Source organism: Ictidomys tridecemlineatus, chromosome 1, assembly GCF_052094955.1.
Source record: "Ictidomys tridecemlineatus isolate mIctTri1 chromosome 1, mIctTri1.hap1, whole genome shotgun sequence".
In the NCBI taxonomy this organism is placed as follows: Eukaryota; Metazoa; Chordata; class Mammalia; order Rodentia; family Sciuridae; genus Ictidomys; species Ictidomys tridecemlineatus.
Window position 1 is genome coordinate 74,499,621 of NC_135477.1, and position 16,437 is coordinate 74,516,057.

Sequence of the window (16,437 nt, forward strand, 5' to 3'; positions counted from 1 at the left end):
TGAATAGAGCAAGCTCAGAACTGGGTATAGATATGTGACTCAGAGTCTGGGTCAGGCAGAGAAGGGCCAGTTGAACTGGACAAGGGCCAGTGTGGAAAAGGACTAAGTTCTGAAGGAGCCAGACAGCTATTTTGGTTGGTTGCATGAGCTCTAAGCATGACACATGGTGAATGCCTTACAGGACCAGAAGACTCAAGCACTGTTAATTAGGCCAAGAGGCAGGGTTACCTGGGTCGTTGATCTCTCACACGATCCCTAAAGCTCAGTTCTGTTACCCACTATCCTCCATGCATCACACAGCTCTCTCTTTATCCAACTTGCACAGGTCTGTGAAGGGTGGGATGACATTCAGGAGAGTGTCCCCAGGAATGGCTGTGCCTGATCCTTCTCATATCCTGGGTCCTGCTCTAAGGTTAGGACAATGCACAGGGACTCCTCTCTTTGACTAATATCCCTCTCTGACCAGTACATGGAGCTAGTTCCCTCACTGCTTGGAGTCTTATCCCAGGTATAGGTGGAAGATGTGGGCAAGTGTCTAACGACAAATCACCTTTGTTGTCATTACCCCTCCTGTGTATGGCAGATGTTACCAGTCAGTCATGGTGTTCTTTCCCACTGAGTCAGGAGTTGTTTTCAAAATCTGTCTCACTGCCTTTCTGCAGTCAGCGCCTACCAGTGGGCTGGATTTAATATTTGGGATGTACCCTGTTGTCACTGTGGCCTGGCTTGGCCCTAGGACACTTCAGGACAGAGCCCTTGGAATCCAGGAAGGTTCCCAGGATTGATCAGGGCCTCTGGCTGTGCTCAGGGTGCTATTCCCATGTCTGCTTTTACGGTTATTTCCCTGGAAATGAGTATAACTTGTGAACTTCCCTGAATGTTACCTAGTCTCATTCATCCCAGGGCTGGTGGCTGGGTGAAGGGTTCAATTTCAAAGACAAGAGCTAATCAGCCCAGGTGACATGGAACATACATCTTGACCTTGTCATGTGGAAAACCAAAACCACTGTTAGACCAGCGGGCTGCTGAAGCAACTGTTTTCACATGCTGTGTTTTGTGTCCTTCAATGTCCCTCCTCCAAAGGCCCTAAACCTTTTCCTTAGAAAAGATCAAATGTATGAAATATGATATGTCAAGAGCTATATAATGTTTTGAACAACTAATGATAAAAAAAAGAAATAAGTACTTGTTTTTGAAAGCCATCAAGTTGTAACATGATTTGTTACCCAGGATAAACTGCTTCCATAGACAAAAAAAAAAAAAAAGAAAGAAAAGATCTTAGGGGAAAATGGCCTTTATAATAGAAGCCCCACTACACTATAAAAATGAAGTCATTTAGGACTACTATGATTCGGAGGTGACTCAGGTGGCTCAGGGCAGGAGCTCTATGACCTGGCTCCAAGTCCAGGTTTGAGTCTTATTGGGCAAATTTACTAGCTTGCCTTTGCTTTAGTTTTCTCCTCTGTAAAATACCTGCCTCAAAGCGTTGTTGTGAGGAATAATAAAATTTATATAAATGAAATATTTAATAGGGCTTGCTATATTGTGAATGCTCCGTGTTCAATAAAAACAATAATGAGAATGGCAATTGTTGTTATTGTATCCAAGAACTTTTTACTTGATCTTCATGAGTATTGAGGCATAATATTTGATTTACAGATAAAAATAGGCTCAGAGAAATCAGAAAATGTTCTTTCCAATATACAATGTTTCTTTTTGACAAGATATGGTGCGTTTTAATCAGCATGGTGTATAATATTTCATGTATAGATACGTTCAGCTATTAGAAACAGCTTAAAATATAATGGCTAGAGCCACAGATATACATTATTAGTTACTTAACAAGTCTAGGGACTGGTCAACAACTCAGTCATGCCATCAAGGATTCAGTCTGTATATTTCCATCTTACCCTAATCTGCTGGCTTTTTGTTCTTATGCCTGTTTCCTCATAGTCACAAGATGGTTGCTCTGATTCCATATATCATATCAGTATTCAAGGCAGAAACAAGGTGGAAAGTGTGGAACGAGTCATATATACTTGTTAGTAAAGCAGCAAAAAAAAAAATCTTTTTGGAAGCCCCTTAATATACTTCCCTTACATCTTTTGCCAAAATTTGGTGTTATTGCTAGAAAGCAAAATTCTGGCTTGATAGCCTCTAGTGTAGGAAGCAGAAAAGGAAGTACAGATGGTATTGGGCCAGCTAGAACATAGTATGTGTATATGCAGAAATAAAATTGTATTTGGCTTGCAGGACCTTAGAATAGCAGAGATGATTGAAAACTAATCACATGCTTTTCTTTTGGGCAGATGCATGTCTATTCTTTAGGAATGACTCTCTACTGGACAGCAGGGTTTCATGTCCCACCAAACCAGGTGTGTATATAAGAATGCCCCAAGTCTTTCCAGGTCGTGTCTTTGGATTAATTTAATGGTGTTGCTGGTCAGGGTCCACAGCTGTTGAACATGGGTACTGTCACTCTTTCCTCCTATGTCCCAGGCAGGCATTGCCAATTGATCACACCGCACCTCCTTCTTGCTAGAAAGTCCAGAAATAACCTCAGATACACTTGAGTCAGATACAAGTTTGGACTGGTGGAAAAGATGAGATTTATTTGCTATCTCCACTCAGAGGAAGACATAAACTAGAGGATTTTACAGACACTGAAGATACAGTTATATATTTATTCATTTAGTTATGTACTAAAAGCCCTTCCTGAAGTGAGATGCTTTCCTGCAAAAAGGTTCCCTGCTCATCAAATGTGGAAAATGCTTCCTGCAACGTCTCTCAAAGATTTTTTTCAGAGTAGTTTATTAAAGACTGTGAGAAGGCTTAAAGCATAGAGCCTTATAACCTTTGTTTAAGGTGGCATTTTATAATAGTTGTGTTTTTGTAAATTTTCACCTGACACTGTAAGAATTCCTTACAAACCAGTGCTATAAGAGCCTGTGCTGGAGAACCTGTACGGATGATACCACCCCTGTTTCCTTTCCTTCTTCCTCCTTCCTTTCTTCCTTCTCTGCCTCCTTTCCTTCTTTCTCCTTCCCTTCCTTCCTCCAATTCTCCTTTCTTCCTGCTTTACTTCCTTTCTTCCTTCCTTCTTCCCTCCCTCCCACCCTTGCCCTCTCCAATCCCAAATCCTAGTGATTCCTGGTGCTCTTTTGTAAACAGAGACCTATTCACAACCCTTTTTTCATGAAATCTTTGGTATCTCCAGGATACCCAAAGATTACATTCTAGCCTCTCAGCAGGATCCACATGGAGGCCAGAACTGGGCTCCTACCTGAGTGATTCTTCTCTGGTTCTCCGCACTCCTCAGGATTAGCTCCATGGGTGTATGAATGTGGTCCTGTGCTAGATATAATGCTGTGTTATCACCATCTTGAAAGTCTTAATAATTTGCATCAAGGGGTCCCACATTGTCATTTTGCCACAGGCCCTAATCCTGCCCATGGCCCCTTGCTTTCAGACAGTGGGCACCTCTGTGCCCATGCCCACACTGCTCCTTCTGTTCACAGCTCACTCCCCACTTTCCTTGTAATGAGTCCCTGTGTGCACTCTGGTATCAGCCTGGGTCAGGCCCCTGTCTCTGTGTTATCACAGTTCTCTTCTTCCCCAGGCCAAGCTTTTATTGTTCTGTGCTGCCCTCACCTCTTTAAGTAATGATCTTTCTTATTGGAATTTGATCTTGAAAGTAGGGACCATCTGGAATAACTGTCCAGTTTCAGAGACACACACACAGAGACCTCCAATTTGCTGTGTGAGTATAAAACTTGGTAGCCTGGCTTCCCTTGAAGATGGCACCTCAGAGGATGCTCCCTGCCTGACATGGCATTGCAGCCTTTCTGCCAAATGACTTTCAGGGTGGTTGGAGTGGGAGAAACAGTCAAATGATGTTGTTATTCATGATGATGATGATGATGATGATGATAATGATGATGATGATGATTTGCAGTGCTGGGAATGGAACCTAGGGTTTCTTATAGATTAGGAAATGTTCTGCCACTGAGCGATACCCCCAGCCCCTAACAGAGATTGAATCTGAATTTGAGGCCTTCCTCATATAAATGGTGGTCACTTCAATGCATGATGGAAGTGGTTATAAAAGACTTAGCTTTTCTTTTGCTTGACATGTGCCTGTGACATAAAGTTCAACCAACGATGACTGAGCACATGTGCTGCTGCCTGTGACTCCAATGTTTATAGGCTCCTGGAGTTCAAGATCTAGGAGAAAGGACTTGAGTCTTACCTGAATAATTAGTCAGGCTGCCCAGGTGACCATGAGTAAAAGACTGATCTCTGGTCTGATCCAAGGTGCTTGGCACAGGTGTAACTCCATCATGTCCAGCACCTGTTTTTTACCAGTATTCTAAGCACATGTCAGGCTGAAGCATATCTGAGATTAAAGAGCAGCACACTTTGCACAATGGAGGCAGAGGTAACTGCTCTGCATCATGTGGCCTCGTTGAAGAATCTCATGTTCACCTAAGCTCTCAGAAGGAGCAGGCACCTGCGCTGGTGGTAATGAAGGATCCTTTTCTATTAGTCCCCTGGGCACACCTGACCCAGTATTGCTCAGCAGCAGCTGCTCTAGCTGTGCTATGCTTCTCACTACCCTGTATGCTCTGCAGCCCTTACAGCTCCATGAGCCCTTGCACTCCATCCTTCTGACCATGTGTGAAGACCAGCCCAGCAGGCGGCGGCCACTACAGTCAATTCTGGAAGCTTGTCGAGTCCATCAGGAAGAAGTGGCTGTGTACCCAGCTCCTGCCCAACTTCACGTCAGACGACTGGTGGGCCTGGTTCTGGGAACCATCTCTGAGGTCAGTATAGACCTGACATTTTCAACCTGGTAGCCACTAGCCATGTGTGGTGGTTGAAATTTAAATTAGTTAAATTATAATTAATTAAAATGAAACAAAATTAAAGATTCAAGGGTCTGGGTATGTGGCTAGTGGCAGAGAGCTTGCCTAACATGTGAAAGCTCTTGGCTTGATCCCCAGCACTGCAAAAAAAAAAAAAATAAATAAAAATAAAAAAAGTTCCTCCGCCACACTTGCTATATGTCAAGTGCTCAATTGCCACATGTAGCTGGTGACTCCCCTATTGGACAGGGCAGATCTAGAACATTTTCATCATTGGTCATTGCAGTTCTATTGGGCAGTTCTGATGAAACCCTCAGGCAGGCCCTAATTCCTAACATGACTGAGGTCCTTGAAATCTTTTAAGTGCCTCTTTGCATAAAACAAGCATGCTTATGACCTGTGATTCAGGTCTCTTATTAAAATACAACTCAGCCTCATCTGACCTTGACCACACCCGCCCTCTGTGATCTTATTCCTGGGGAAGTCCCTTTGCTACCCTTGTCTGACTGTGCTGCTTGATGCCTTGTCCATCCCCAGTGTCCAGCCAGGGGCCTGGCACATGGCAGTATCTGGCTTAGGTCTTTTTCCCTTCAAGCTAATCCAGAGACTGAGATTTCTGTGCAAGTTATTTATTGGGAAAATGTTTCTAGGAGAGGGTAATGATGTGAAGTCAGTGGGATTAGGCACAAGCTGAACAAGGAAGTGGACTCAGCTGAAGATAGCATCCACCTGACCCCTGGGGAGATCCAGGGCAGGAATGGCACCTGAAGTTGGTTCTCCTTGAAGCCAGGGTAGAGATCAAGCAGGGTGGGACACGTGATGTACTCATGTTACAAAGTGTAACAAGGCTGGCTGGGTTTCTTCCTTTCTTCCATCTTTCCTTCCTTCTTCTTTCCTTCCTTTTTCTTTCTTCCGGATGAGCTCTCACCACCTTGCCCCAGGTTGGCCTTGACCTCATTTCTCTCACTGTAGCTTTCTGAGTAGCTGGGATTATTAATGTGCATCACCATGCCTGGATTTATAAGGAAGTTTTCACGATAGATGAAGTTCGGGAAGGCTAAGCTAGAGACCAGCTGGGCAGCTGCACTTGTCCAGGGACAAGTTGGAGCCCAGACCAAGGTTAATGTAGGGTCATGTAGGTCATGTAGGTTAATGTAGGGAGATGAAGGGACAGCTGAATAGGGCACAGACAAATCACTCAGTAAAAGCCTCTTCCATCCCTAGCATCCTTCTTGGACCCCTTTTCTCCTGCATATGAACATGTGGCTTCTGCTAATTAGGTCAGAAGATTTTTTGAGTTTTTAGTTAGTTTTATACTAAAATGAGTTCACCCGAAAATCTTCAATTACATTTCACTAATGCTGTGTTATTTGTAGGTATTTTTCTCTTTTCATATTTCTGACAAAGAAAAATTTGTGTCCTATCATCCTTAACATGTTAAATCTCTTGTTCAAAACCTGTTATATGACACACAAAGCAGCATGAGACACCATCTCTTCACTCAAGTAACAGGGATGTAGTTGTGACAATGAAACATATGAAAAGCTCCCCATCCTCTGTTCGTCCATTTCCAACTCATGAAGGCACTCCTCATTATGCTGGGACTCTTCCTGTGCTAGTTCAACCTCTGTCTAGAATCTGCGCTCTGCTCTCCATGCCAGCAGACTGTTCCTTTTTTTTTTTGAACCAGGGATTGAACTCAGGGGCACTCCACTACTGAGCCACATTCCCAGCCCTATTTTGTATTTTATTTAGAGACAGTCTCACTGAGTTGCTTAGTGCCTTGTCATTACTGAGGCTGACTTTGAACTTGCAATCCTTCTGCCTCAGCCTCCTGCCCTGCAGACCGTTCCTTTCTGATAAGGATCACTTTCCTTATCATTGTCAAGGTCTAATACTCCATGCAAATTTTCCCCTTTGTAAGAATGCATGCCTACATTGCTATGGGCTAGAAGATTTTGTAGGGGAAAGGGGTTTATTTATTTGAAAGACAGTATAGTCTATCCTCCAATGGTGTGTCATTGTCCTTGGACAGACACTGCATTGACCTATGGCATTTCCACAGAATAAACTTCAATCTCTTATTCAGCATTAATGCACTGCACCAGGTGAGTTGCAATGGTGCATAACACAGCAATGTAGGGGAAACAGGCAGGCAGGCAAACTCAAGGTAATGTAGTGTAACAGAGAGAGATGTGAGTAGAACAATAAAGAAAGATCATCAGCTGGGCATGGTGGTACATGGCTGTAATCCTAGCAGCTCCAGAGGCTGAGATAAGCGGACAGCAAATTTAAAGTCAGCCTCAGCAACTTAGCAAGGCCCTAAGCAACTTAGTGAGACCGTGTCTCAAAATAAAAATATGAAAAGGCTGGAGATGTTGCTCAGTGGTTATGCACTCCTGGGTTCAATTCCTGGTGCCAAAAAAAAAAAAAAAAAAGAAAAAAGAAAAAGAAAATAAATAGTGGTCAGAGGGGCTGAGGTGAAGAGAATTAGAAGTGGAGAGGACACAGATCTGGGTCTTAAAGGCACAGAGGAAGATGCATGAGAAAGGCACAAATGTGAATGACTCACCTCTCGGGTGCTTGTGGGTGGTGAGTCAGGGCATGTTCTGGTTGCTGGAGATGTAATATTAGGCTCCTGCAAATGTAGGACAATTCTACTGACTCAGCTTGACCAGGTAGTTTGTATGTATCTATGTGTCTTCTGACCTTGGGTTTGGATGTGCGATGACTTTGGCCCTCAGATGGAGAGAAGAGTTGTGGAAGAAAGCACCTGCATGCAGCAGAGCCGAAGTTACCTGCTCAGGAAGAGGCTGCAAGGGACAAGCAGCGAGAGCCCAGTGGCACCGGCCCTGGAGTGTCTGAATCTTCTCAGAGGTGGGTGAGATGCCCTGAGCATTTTTTGCATGGGTCACTGGTGCTGTTTCTATTGTTCCCTGCCCTGTGTGGTCCAGGCATCCCTGTGTGGTGACAGATAAAACCTGAGCCATGCCTTTCTTTTATAAAGCCCTGGGAGAGAAGCATTTGAGCTCAGTTCTCATCTATGTCCACAGGAAAGGTTTTATAATTTAACATTTATGTCCAATGTTAACTTTTTAAAATAGAAGAAGTCTAACTGTCCAAATTGATGAGAACCTATTAAAACAAGCAACAAAAAGATAAACTTAAAAAATGACTTTCTAACTGGAATGAAAGGAAAGTAACTTGTGAAGATTTTTTTGGTTACTATTCTAGTTATGTTAAAAGAATGGCTTTTAAAATAACCTTCAAATCTTCTTCTGTTCTCTACTTTTCAACTGAATCTGAGCTTGCTTGCTTTATTTATATGTTTTTGATTAAAGTTATCATTTTTTCCTCTCTAAAACAGGGTGTTCTTTTATTCTTTACCATTAGACTTTATATTCCATTTTAACACTACCTCCCCATAATTCCCTCTGGTTCCCATGACTGTCATTTCCATTTTTGATATATAAGAATACAGACTCAGAGATTCAGTAATTTCACCAAGGGCCTACAGCTAATGAACTGTGATATTATCCACAATGTGGGATGCCTGATTCTGGAAAGCCAGACCCTTTGTCTCTGCCCATGCTCTCTACCAGGCTGTTTGGTTAGTTTCAGACAGAAGTACAGAGACCCAGAGCTCCCTGGAGCCACGCTGGAGTACTTCGGCACACAGTCGCTGCAGCCTCTTTGTTAACAGGTGAGCTTCAAGGTGCTCAGGGTGCTGTGAACTTGGTATGGGATATTGGTGTGAGGCACCTGTATTCTGCATTTTTACTGATTACTGATGAGAAGCCTCTTGCTTTTTCAGAACATGCCTGCCTTTCCCATCAGCAACCTCAAATATGTTTAAGCAGCTATGAAGCCAAGGTGCCAAAGGGCCTGGCGGCAACTGTGCCATTGGCCGCCTTGTCTCCCCTGGTAACCATGTTCAGGCTCAAAGATGGAACAATAACCTGCCTCAGTGTTGTTGCAATTATCCACTGCCACATCTGCCACATAACTAACGTGCACACAGCACAGTGTCTGAAAGCAACACTTACTCATTTAGCTCCTTATTCTTCAGGTTTGTAATTTAGGCTATGGTTATCTCAGAAGTCTTTTGGACTTCGCTGGGTCCTCTCCTGCAACTGTGATCAGCTAGGCAGCTTTGCCCCTGGAGATGGCTGGCTATGTCTCGGGAACCCTAGGTTCTTCTTCACCAACAAGCCAGGCTGGGATTGTTTAAATGACAGTGGCAGAGGGAGAGGGGTGGTGTGGGTACAGGGCTCCTAGAACTGGCACCCACCACTTCCACCTTATTCCATTGGCCAGATCAAGCCAAAGGCCAGCCCAGATTCAAGGGATGGGGAAAAAGAGTTCTACCTGTTGACAGGAGAAGGATATAGATTCATTTCAAAGGGCAGGGAGAAGAAGGTGACCATTTTGCAACCAGTCTAACACTGATATTTAAGTTGTGTCAAATCCTACAGGGCTGTAACTTGGACATTTTGAAGTTTGGAGGATTTGGTATTTGCATATTGATTTGTTGAGGAGAATGGTGATAGTATCTATTGTCCAACCAAGGGGTTTTGTCATACTTGTTACATCCACATTTGGGACCTTGACCAGATGTTATAAAGTTCACCTTGAAATGATTTTTCCTGCCATTTAAAACTTTCTTTTTTTTAACAAAAGGAGCTTTTACAACCCCGACATAGCCATTTGTTATTTAATGATGGGATATATTTTGAGAAATGCATCATTAGGCATTTCATTGTTGGGCAAACATCATAGGAGGTACTTACACAAACCTAGATGGTATAGCCTGTTACACCATATGGTGTGTGTATACCCAAAATGATATATATGTATTGTATATAATATGTATCATATTATATAATGCCATATATAAACACACACACATATATACACATACAAATATGTAGTATTATATAGACTCCTAGGGTTGTGATGGATGAGGCAACATGAAATTAAACATAAGAGAAAATGATGCATTCAAGAAACATGGTAAGCTGGGCATGGTGGTGCATGACTATAATCCCAGCAGCCAGGAGGCTGAGGCAGAAGGATTGCAAGTTCACTGCAGCAACTTAGAGAGGCCCTAAGCAACTCAGTGAGACCCTATCTCTAAATAAAATATAAAAAAGGGCTGGGAATGTGACTCAGTGATTAAGCATCCATGGGTTCAATCCCCAGTACAAAAAAAAAAATCAAGAAGCACAGTAAGTACATGATGTAAGAGGTTGCTATGGGCATAATGTGGCATACAGTTTAATAGTAAACTCTTTTTTATAAGGAGGAGAACATTCTAAAATAACGATATGAAATATAGTAAATACATAAACCAGCAACATAGTCCTTTATTATCATTATCCATTATAATAATGGCACTGTATATAATTGTACAACTGGCAACACAGCAAGTGTTTTTACACCAGCATCACCACAAAAACATAAAGTGGTGTGCTACTGTGTATGGTGATTTTGGCCTTCCTAGATAATAGGAAAATTTCAATTCCATTTTAATATTATGGGATCACTGTCATATATGCAGTCTGATGTCAACCAAAATATCATTTTGCAGTACATAACTATGTTTATTGTCAAGATATTTTGAACGATATATAAAATTTGAAGGAAAAAAGTCAGTACCCCTGGGATCTCATGATCTGATCAGAGATTATTGGGGATCTGGGTCATAACCCCCAGAGCACACAGGCAGGGACCTGGAGTTGAGAGAGAAGAAGATTGTGGCCTTGTACCTCACTCCCTCCACCAAATTCCATGGATGTGCAGCCTTGACTTCTGCCAGCCTCAGTTTCCCCTATAGGCATTGGATAAAGATAACATGAAATAGCAGGTGTACTCTTCCCAGCTAAGCTCCTGCACATGGTGGTTTTCATGGCATGGAAGCATGACTGTGTCAAGTACTTACCTCTTCTCTACCTGGCCAGCACTCTTGCAGGTACATTTCCCCATGACCAGCAGGAGGGCCAGCGGCTCTGCCCTGGGTCTGTGCTCTTGGCAGAAGCAGGAAGTTCACAGCTGCCAGCTCCTTCTCAAAGGAATTTCCTTCAAAGAAAGAAAAAGGTGAGCAAAAGAGGGCTAGACACTCCCCTGGTGGGTTGAGCAGGTGGTTATGACACAGAGATAGAGACTGAAAATAGGTAGGGTCTTCCAGGCAGGATTCACAGAAATGAACTGACATAAATCTGTAATTTGCAATTCAGGGCATAGGTATTTGTTGAGTGGCCTCACTGGGCCAGGTTTTGCAATAGATATTGTGTAGGATATCAGTTGAAGATGCCAGGTTCATCTCTTAGGAAGTCTACAGCTACTGGTGTATAGCATGGCATATGATAAGGGAACTGATAAAGCAGAATGCACTTGTCACAGGACTTCTAGACAGACAAAATGCAGAGGCAAGATTTGGAACTGCAGAGGGGTTGCTTCTCTAGGGAGAAGAGTGTCTCCCTTTTGGTTTGCAAAGAGTAATAGGCTGAGGGGAAATGTAGGGAGTTGAGGCCAGAGAGTGGCCAGGCCCACTTGTCCAAGTCTTGGAGGCCAGGCTAACAGAAAAGATGGATATATCCTAGCACTGTAGCTCTGTTGAGGGATGAGGTTGCCAATTCTGCACTGAGAGGTGGGATCAGGGGTGGGCCCAGAATGTACTTTCTGTCCAAAAGGGTGTTCTGGAAACAGCCCTGGGGCTGGCCATAGCCATTTTTTTTTAATAAAAGCCAAAGTCCTAGGTCAGATGCCTGACTGCAGAGGTCCCAACAAGCCAGGACTGGCCACTCAACCCAAAAATCAAACAGAAAAGGTGATGATAAAAAGCAGGAAAAGAACTTTAGTCAATATGGCCATATTGGAAAGGCAAAGTGAGATCCAGCATCTCAACCTTGTCTTCAGGGTACTGAGAGGTGCTTTAGGTTTAAACAGAGGAAGTTTTGAGGCAGGGAACAAGAAGTATGCATAATTAAGCAGCAATGGGCAAACTGTGGTCTGGCTGATCATTCTCTCAGGTTTGGTTCTGCAAGGTGGCTCCAGAGAAGTCTTTAATTACTTGAGGGGAAAAATTCCAATTGTTGCTCAGGATGTTTATTCATCAGATCTGTGAGCCTGGGAGGGGGCAGCAAATTTCCCATGAGATGATTGCTCCTGCTTAAAGGAAGCAATCTCATCATGGGGTGATGTGCCTGCCTCCCTCAAATCCTGGCAGGTGTAGAACAATGACTGAAGAATTTTAGGCACCACCCCAAGTGTTTAAAGCAGGATGCTGCACATCTTGCCTCAGTCCTGAAGGGAAATGAGACTGGTTAGGTCAGTTTAGGGCTCATAAATCTTGTTTTAGAAATTTTTATATGAATACTCTTTAAGTGATTAGCATACCTGCATGCAGAACTGAGCAGGGAGCTGACCCAAAGGTTAAGGTAATAAAAGAGATAGCGAGGAATGGCGGTGCATGCTTGTAATCCCAGTGGCGTGGGAGGCTGAAGCAGGAAGATCTCGAGTTCAAAGCCAGCCTCAGAAAAAGCGAGGTGCTAAGCAACTCATTGAGACCTGTCTCTAAATAAAATACAAAATAGGGTTGGGGGTGTGGCTCAGTGGTGGAGTGCCCCTGAGTTCAATTTCTAGTAACCACACACCCCCTAAAAAAGAGAGAGAGAGAGAGAGAAAACAAAGGCAGAGATGCCAATCTTTATCCTGCTTTTAGTTATTGATGGGCCATCTGCAAGCCTGAGAAAAACAGTCACTGCTTTTGGCAAAGGCAGCCACTCTAAATCCCTGTTACAACACCAGTGTTTAGAATAAGTCACACCTTCTTACTATACAATACTGCCATTAGCTGCAAAACTATCCTACAACCATGCAAGGCTACAGTGACCATAAGGTCATTGCTTCCTGGACCTATGAAGAGCCACCTCTGGGTGGGCTATTCAGTGAGGAGGTTGTCTTTGCCTGGCCTTCTGTCTCACCATCTGGGACCCCTTGGGAACATCAGACCTAGATGTCCTCAGAAGGCATTTGTCTGTCTGTCACAGGGAGATTTGCTTAAAGCCTCTTAACAAATTAGAGGTGAGCAGAGCAAATAGCCTCCAGATATCCCTCCTCTTGTGTGGCCCACTTGCCCCACCTGACCCTCTGCAGTCCCCCAAGGCCATTCTTTGGTCTCCATGGGTACAGGGGGAGTGGTGGTCAAAGAAGGGGTTTGTGGAATCCTTGAAGATGCCAGGAAGTTTGCAGCCACTCGTGTGAAAAGCAGAAGCTGAACACGGCGTGCTATTTTTTTTTAAGCTTTATTTTTTCCTGATTAGTCACTGAAGGCACATCCACTGAGAACTTTCAGACACAGACCATTCCATGGCTGGAATTTTGACCTCTTGAGACAGGAGTCCTGCTGAGTATTCTTGGGGACATGTTAGAAGCTGCCAGTTGCTGGTTATATGACTCTACCCGTTAATCAGACTTTTGAAGCCTCAATTTCCTCCTCTATAAAATGGGTTGAGAGCATGCACCTGAAAGGATGGTGACTGAGTCTAAAAACTATGAGGATTAAAGATTTCTCAGTCACAAGTGTGACACGAACATGAAGTATTGTGAAACTGAGAATGAGAGATGCTTATGGACCCTGTTCATTCAACATTTAGTCTGGAAAATCTTTGCCCTAATCTAAAAATCAAGGTAGTTTTGTTTTATTAAAAAGTTATTTTAGTTCAGATCCCAGTACCTCATCTTCCCCTTCCCATTCACTACCCCCTGTTCTCTTCCCTCTATTGATTTTTCTGCCATTTACCCACAGTTATTTTTGAATTAATTTCTTGTGTATGTACTTGATACTGAGATTCACTGTTGTGTATTCATCATATCATTTAAAAAACAATAAAAATAAAAAATTGGTTTATTGCACATAATGTATAAATGTGCTTTATGCATTCAATACCCATGAAATTTTATGTAATGCTTTATGAATTGTGAACATTTATTTAATGATGTAGGCATCCCTGTAATCAACTTAGGACCCAGAACGTTGCCAATATCCTATACCTGCCTGTAAGGTTCCCCATTAAGGTGGCCAGCCCAGCTGGGGCCTCAGCTCAAGTCAGCTCCATAATGCTGAAACCTGTTTCCTTGGGGCTCAGGGGGTTAGAAGGCTGAGAGGGTCAGGGAAAGGTGATTCTATAGGAGAAATTCATCCTCTTTTTTTTCCCTGTAAGTGACTTTGAATATCCTCCCCAGTTTTCCAGGCCGGAGTTCCTACTACTGGCTGGAGAGGCCCCAGTGACCCTACATCTACCTGGATCAGTTGTGGTAATTACTGGTTTGCACAGGGCAGCGGGAGGTGGGGAGAAAATGGCCCAGCCAGGCAAGTCTGGGAGATGACTGCACTCTGACTGCTGCACGTTGTCCTGGTGGTGCTCTGTGTCCTCTAGACCCACCCGAGCCACGCTCATGGCACCGCAGCTCCTCATCCTTCAGCACATCTCCTTCCCCTTTGAGATGAACCTCCTAAGGTTTGGAGCTCAGTCCTGCTGGTCTCAATTCAGCCCTCATCTTCTCATTTAGCCAGGCTATTTGTAAAGAAGCATCTAGCACATGTCAGACGCTGCTCTAGGCCCCATCTATGCTGTGGAAAGTAAAGTCCTTTTCATGTGGAGGCTAAATTCTAGCAGAGGGAGGCAAAGGTAGGCAAATGTATGCATACACATGAAAGAATGCCAGGGAGTGATTTGTGTTTAAAATAACAGGAAAGGAAAAGACCAATAAGGATGCAAGAGGGTGGGAGATGGTGGGGCGGGGGGAGGGAGAGAAGTGCTCTTTTATATAGGGAGGTGGCTCTGAGGAGGCACCAGTGAGCAGAGACAGGAATGAAGAGAGGGAGGGGACAGAGAGAAGCAAGAGGGCTTTTGGGGAAGAACAGTCCAGGCAGAAGGCAGATGCAAGTGGACGACACTTCCCAGTCTCAGGACACCTAACAGGAACATGGCCCCCTGTAGAATATTGCAGCTCAGGGTGTGACTGCAGGCACGGCCCCTAGAGTACTAACACTACATACCAGTGTCTGTTAACTGTTCTCTAAGGAGAACTTCCCAGGAGAGGTGTGAGTAGGCCCTGATCTAGGCTTTGAGACAGGAGTGGAGGTGGGGATGCGTGGATCCTCCACCCTAGTCCTTAGAGAAGGACAAGACAAGGAGGAGTCCTGAGCCAGACATGGCAGACTTATAGGAATCTGTGGTGTGGGGAAGAGCATTCTGCTCCCCCAACCCCACATGCAGCGTGTGCAAAGTCAGGCAGAGTAGCCCATGGGGGTGTGGAATGCTGAACTGCCTGGGAGGCTTCACCTGGGTGATGGTGATTAGACAGGGCTGTGGTAGGAGATGAACCTGGCAATAATCCAAGGAGGCCTACAAAGCAGAAGGCAAACTCTAGTATGTATCTGCAGCTCTGCCGACTGGTTTCTACAGTCCCTTTGCTCTAGCCACATCTTGTTTTGGATCTGCACCTGTCCAAATTTTCTCTGCAGCTTATTTCATTAACCTGTGCTTGGCAGGACCCTAGGGGGACAATGTCAAGTTGGGGGACACCTGGAGGCTGTGTGATTCACTAGTCAGTCCTGACAGCAAGAAGAACCCAAGGGCAGGCAGGATTTCTGCAGGGGAAAGACATGGGTCAGACCTGCCTCCCAGTCTTCCTGGCCCCTGCAGAGCCTGGCAGAGAGCTCACATCTGAGTCTAGGTTCTGTCTCTTGCTAACCGTGCAACCTGGCGCAAGTCCCTTACCATCTCAGATGAGCCATCATTTCTCTTCTGCTAAATAGGAATCATAATCATATTTGTGTCTTAGGGTTGTTTAATAATTAAATGAGATGATACATGTAAAGTGCTCAGCAGAGTAACAAACACAGGTTAAAGGCAATGTCTCATGGTTATTGTGACAGTTGATACTATTGTTTTCAGACCAAAAAAGGAAAATCCTACTTGACTCTCAGGGACCTCTGTGTGGTCTTGCTGAGCGGGCAGTGTCTGGAGGTGAAATGTGATATCGAGTCCACAGTGGGAGCTGTCTTCAATGCTGTCATGTCCTTCATCAATCTTGGAGAGATCACCTACTTTGGCTTGGCTTACCTGAAAGGTGGGTGTTCCCTGGGGAGTCCTTGGCACTGCAGGCATCTGGATCCCTAAGCTCCTAGATATTGGTTAGCTGGTGCCGGCTTCAAGTGTATGTGTGTGAAAAAAGTGTCAAGTGTATGCAGACTATCACAAAATAACAAATGTAGGGTGTGGTAGGTGTGTGTAGCTTGCCAGATCTGGTTGATCAATCTCAGTGCATGATCTTAGACAAGCAAATATGAAAAATATTTTATCTGACAGAACTAAGTACCCTGATCTCAGGAGCCTAAGTTAAGAATCCACTTAAAGATCTGAGTGAGGGAAGGGTTCTTTATTTCCTTCCTTTCTCTGCCTTTCCATTAAGGGACTTTTCCTTTACTGCAAATATTCCTTTGCTATATATAGTTGAAGTTCTTTACCCTCTGTGTGGCTGATTAGTGGAAGGAGGTTGAGTT

General features: G+C 44.0%; 1 protein-coding gene across 13 annotated transcripts in view; it reads left to right on the forward strand.

Moving 5' to 3' along the window:
• Frmpd2 (FERM and PDZ domain containing 2) overlaps positions 1-16,437 on the forward strand; it is a 131,320-nt gene that overhangs the window by 39,268 nt on the left and 75,615 nt on the right. For all 13 annotated transcript variants that reach the window (XR_013436276.1, XM_078042662.1, XM_021735782.3 and 10 more), the window contains 7 exons: positions 2,310-2,375; positions 4,632-4,823; positions 7,610-7,742; positions 8,481-8,568; positions 10,826-10,961; positions 14,112-14,183; positions 15,830-16,004. Coding sequence is in view for 12 of the 13 variants with exons in the window: in XM_078042662.1 (XP_077898788.1) it covers positions 2,310-2,375; positions 4,632-4,823; positions 7,610-7,742; positions 8,481-8,568; positions 10,826-10,961; positions 14,112-14,183; positions 15,830-16,004 (862 nt within the window). In the remaining variant the exon portion in view is untranslated. The remainder of the gene's footprint in view (positions 1-2,309; positions 2,376-4,631; positions 4,824-7,609; positions 7,743-8,480; positions 8,569-10,825; positions 10,962-14,111; positions 14,184-15,829; positions 16,005-16,437) is intronic.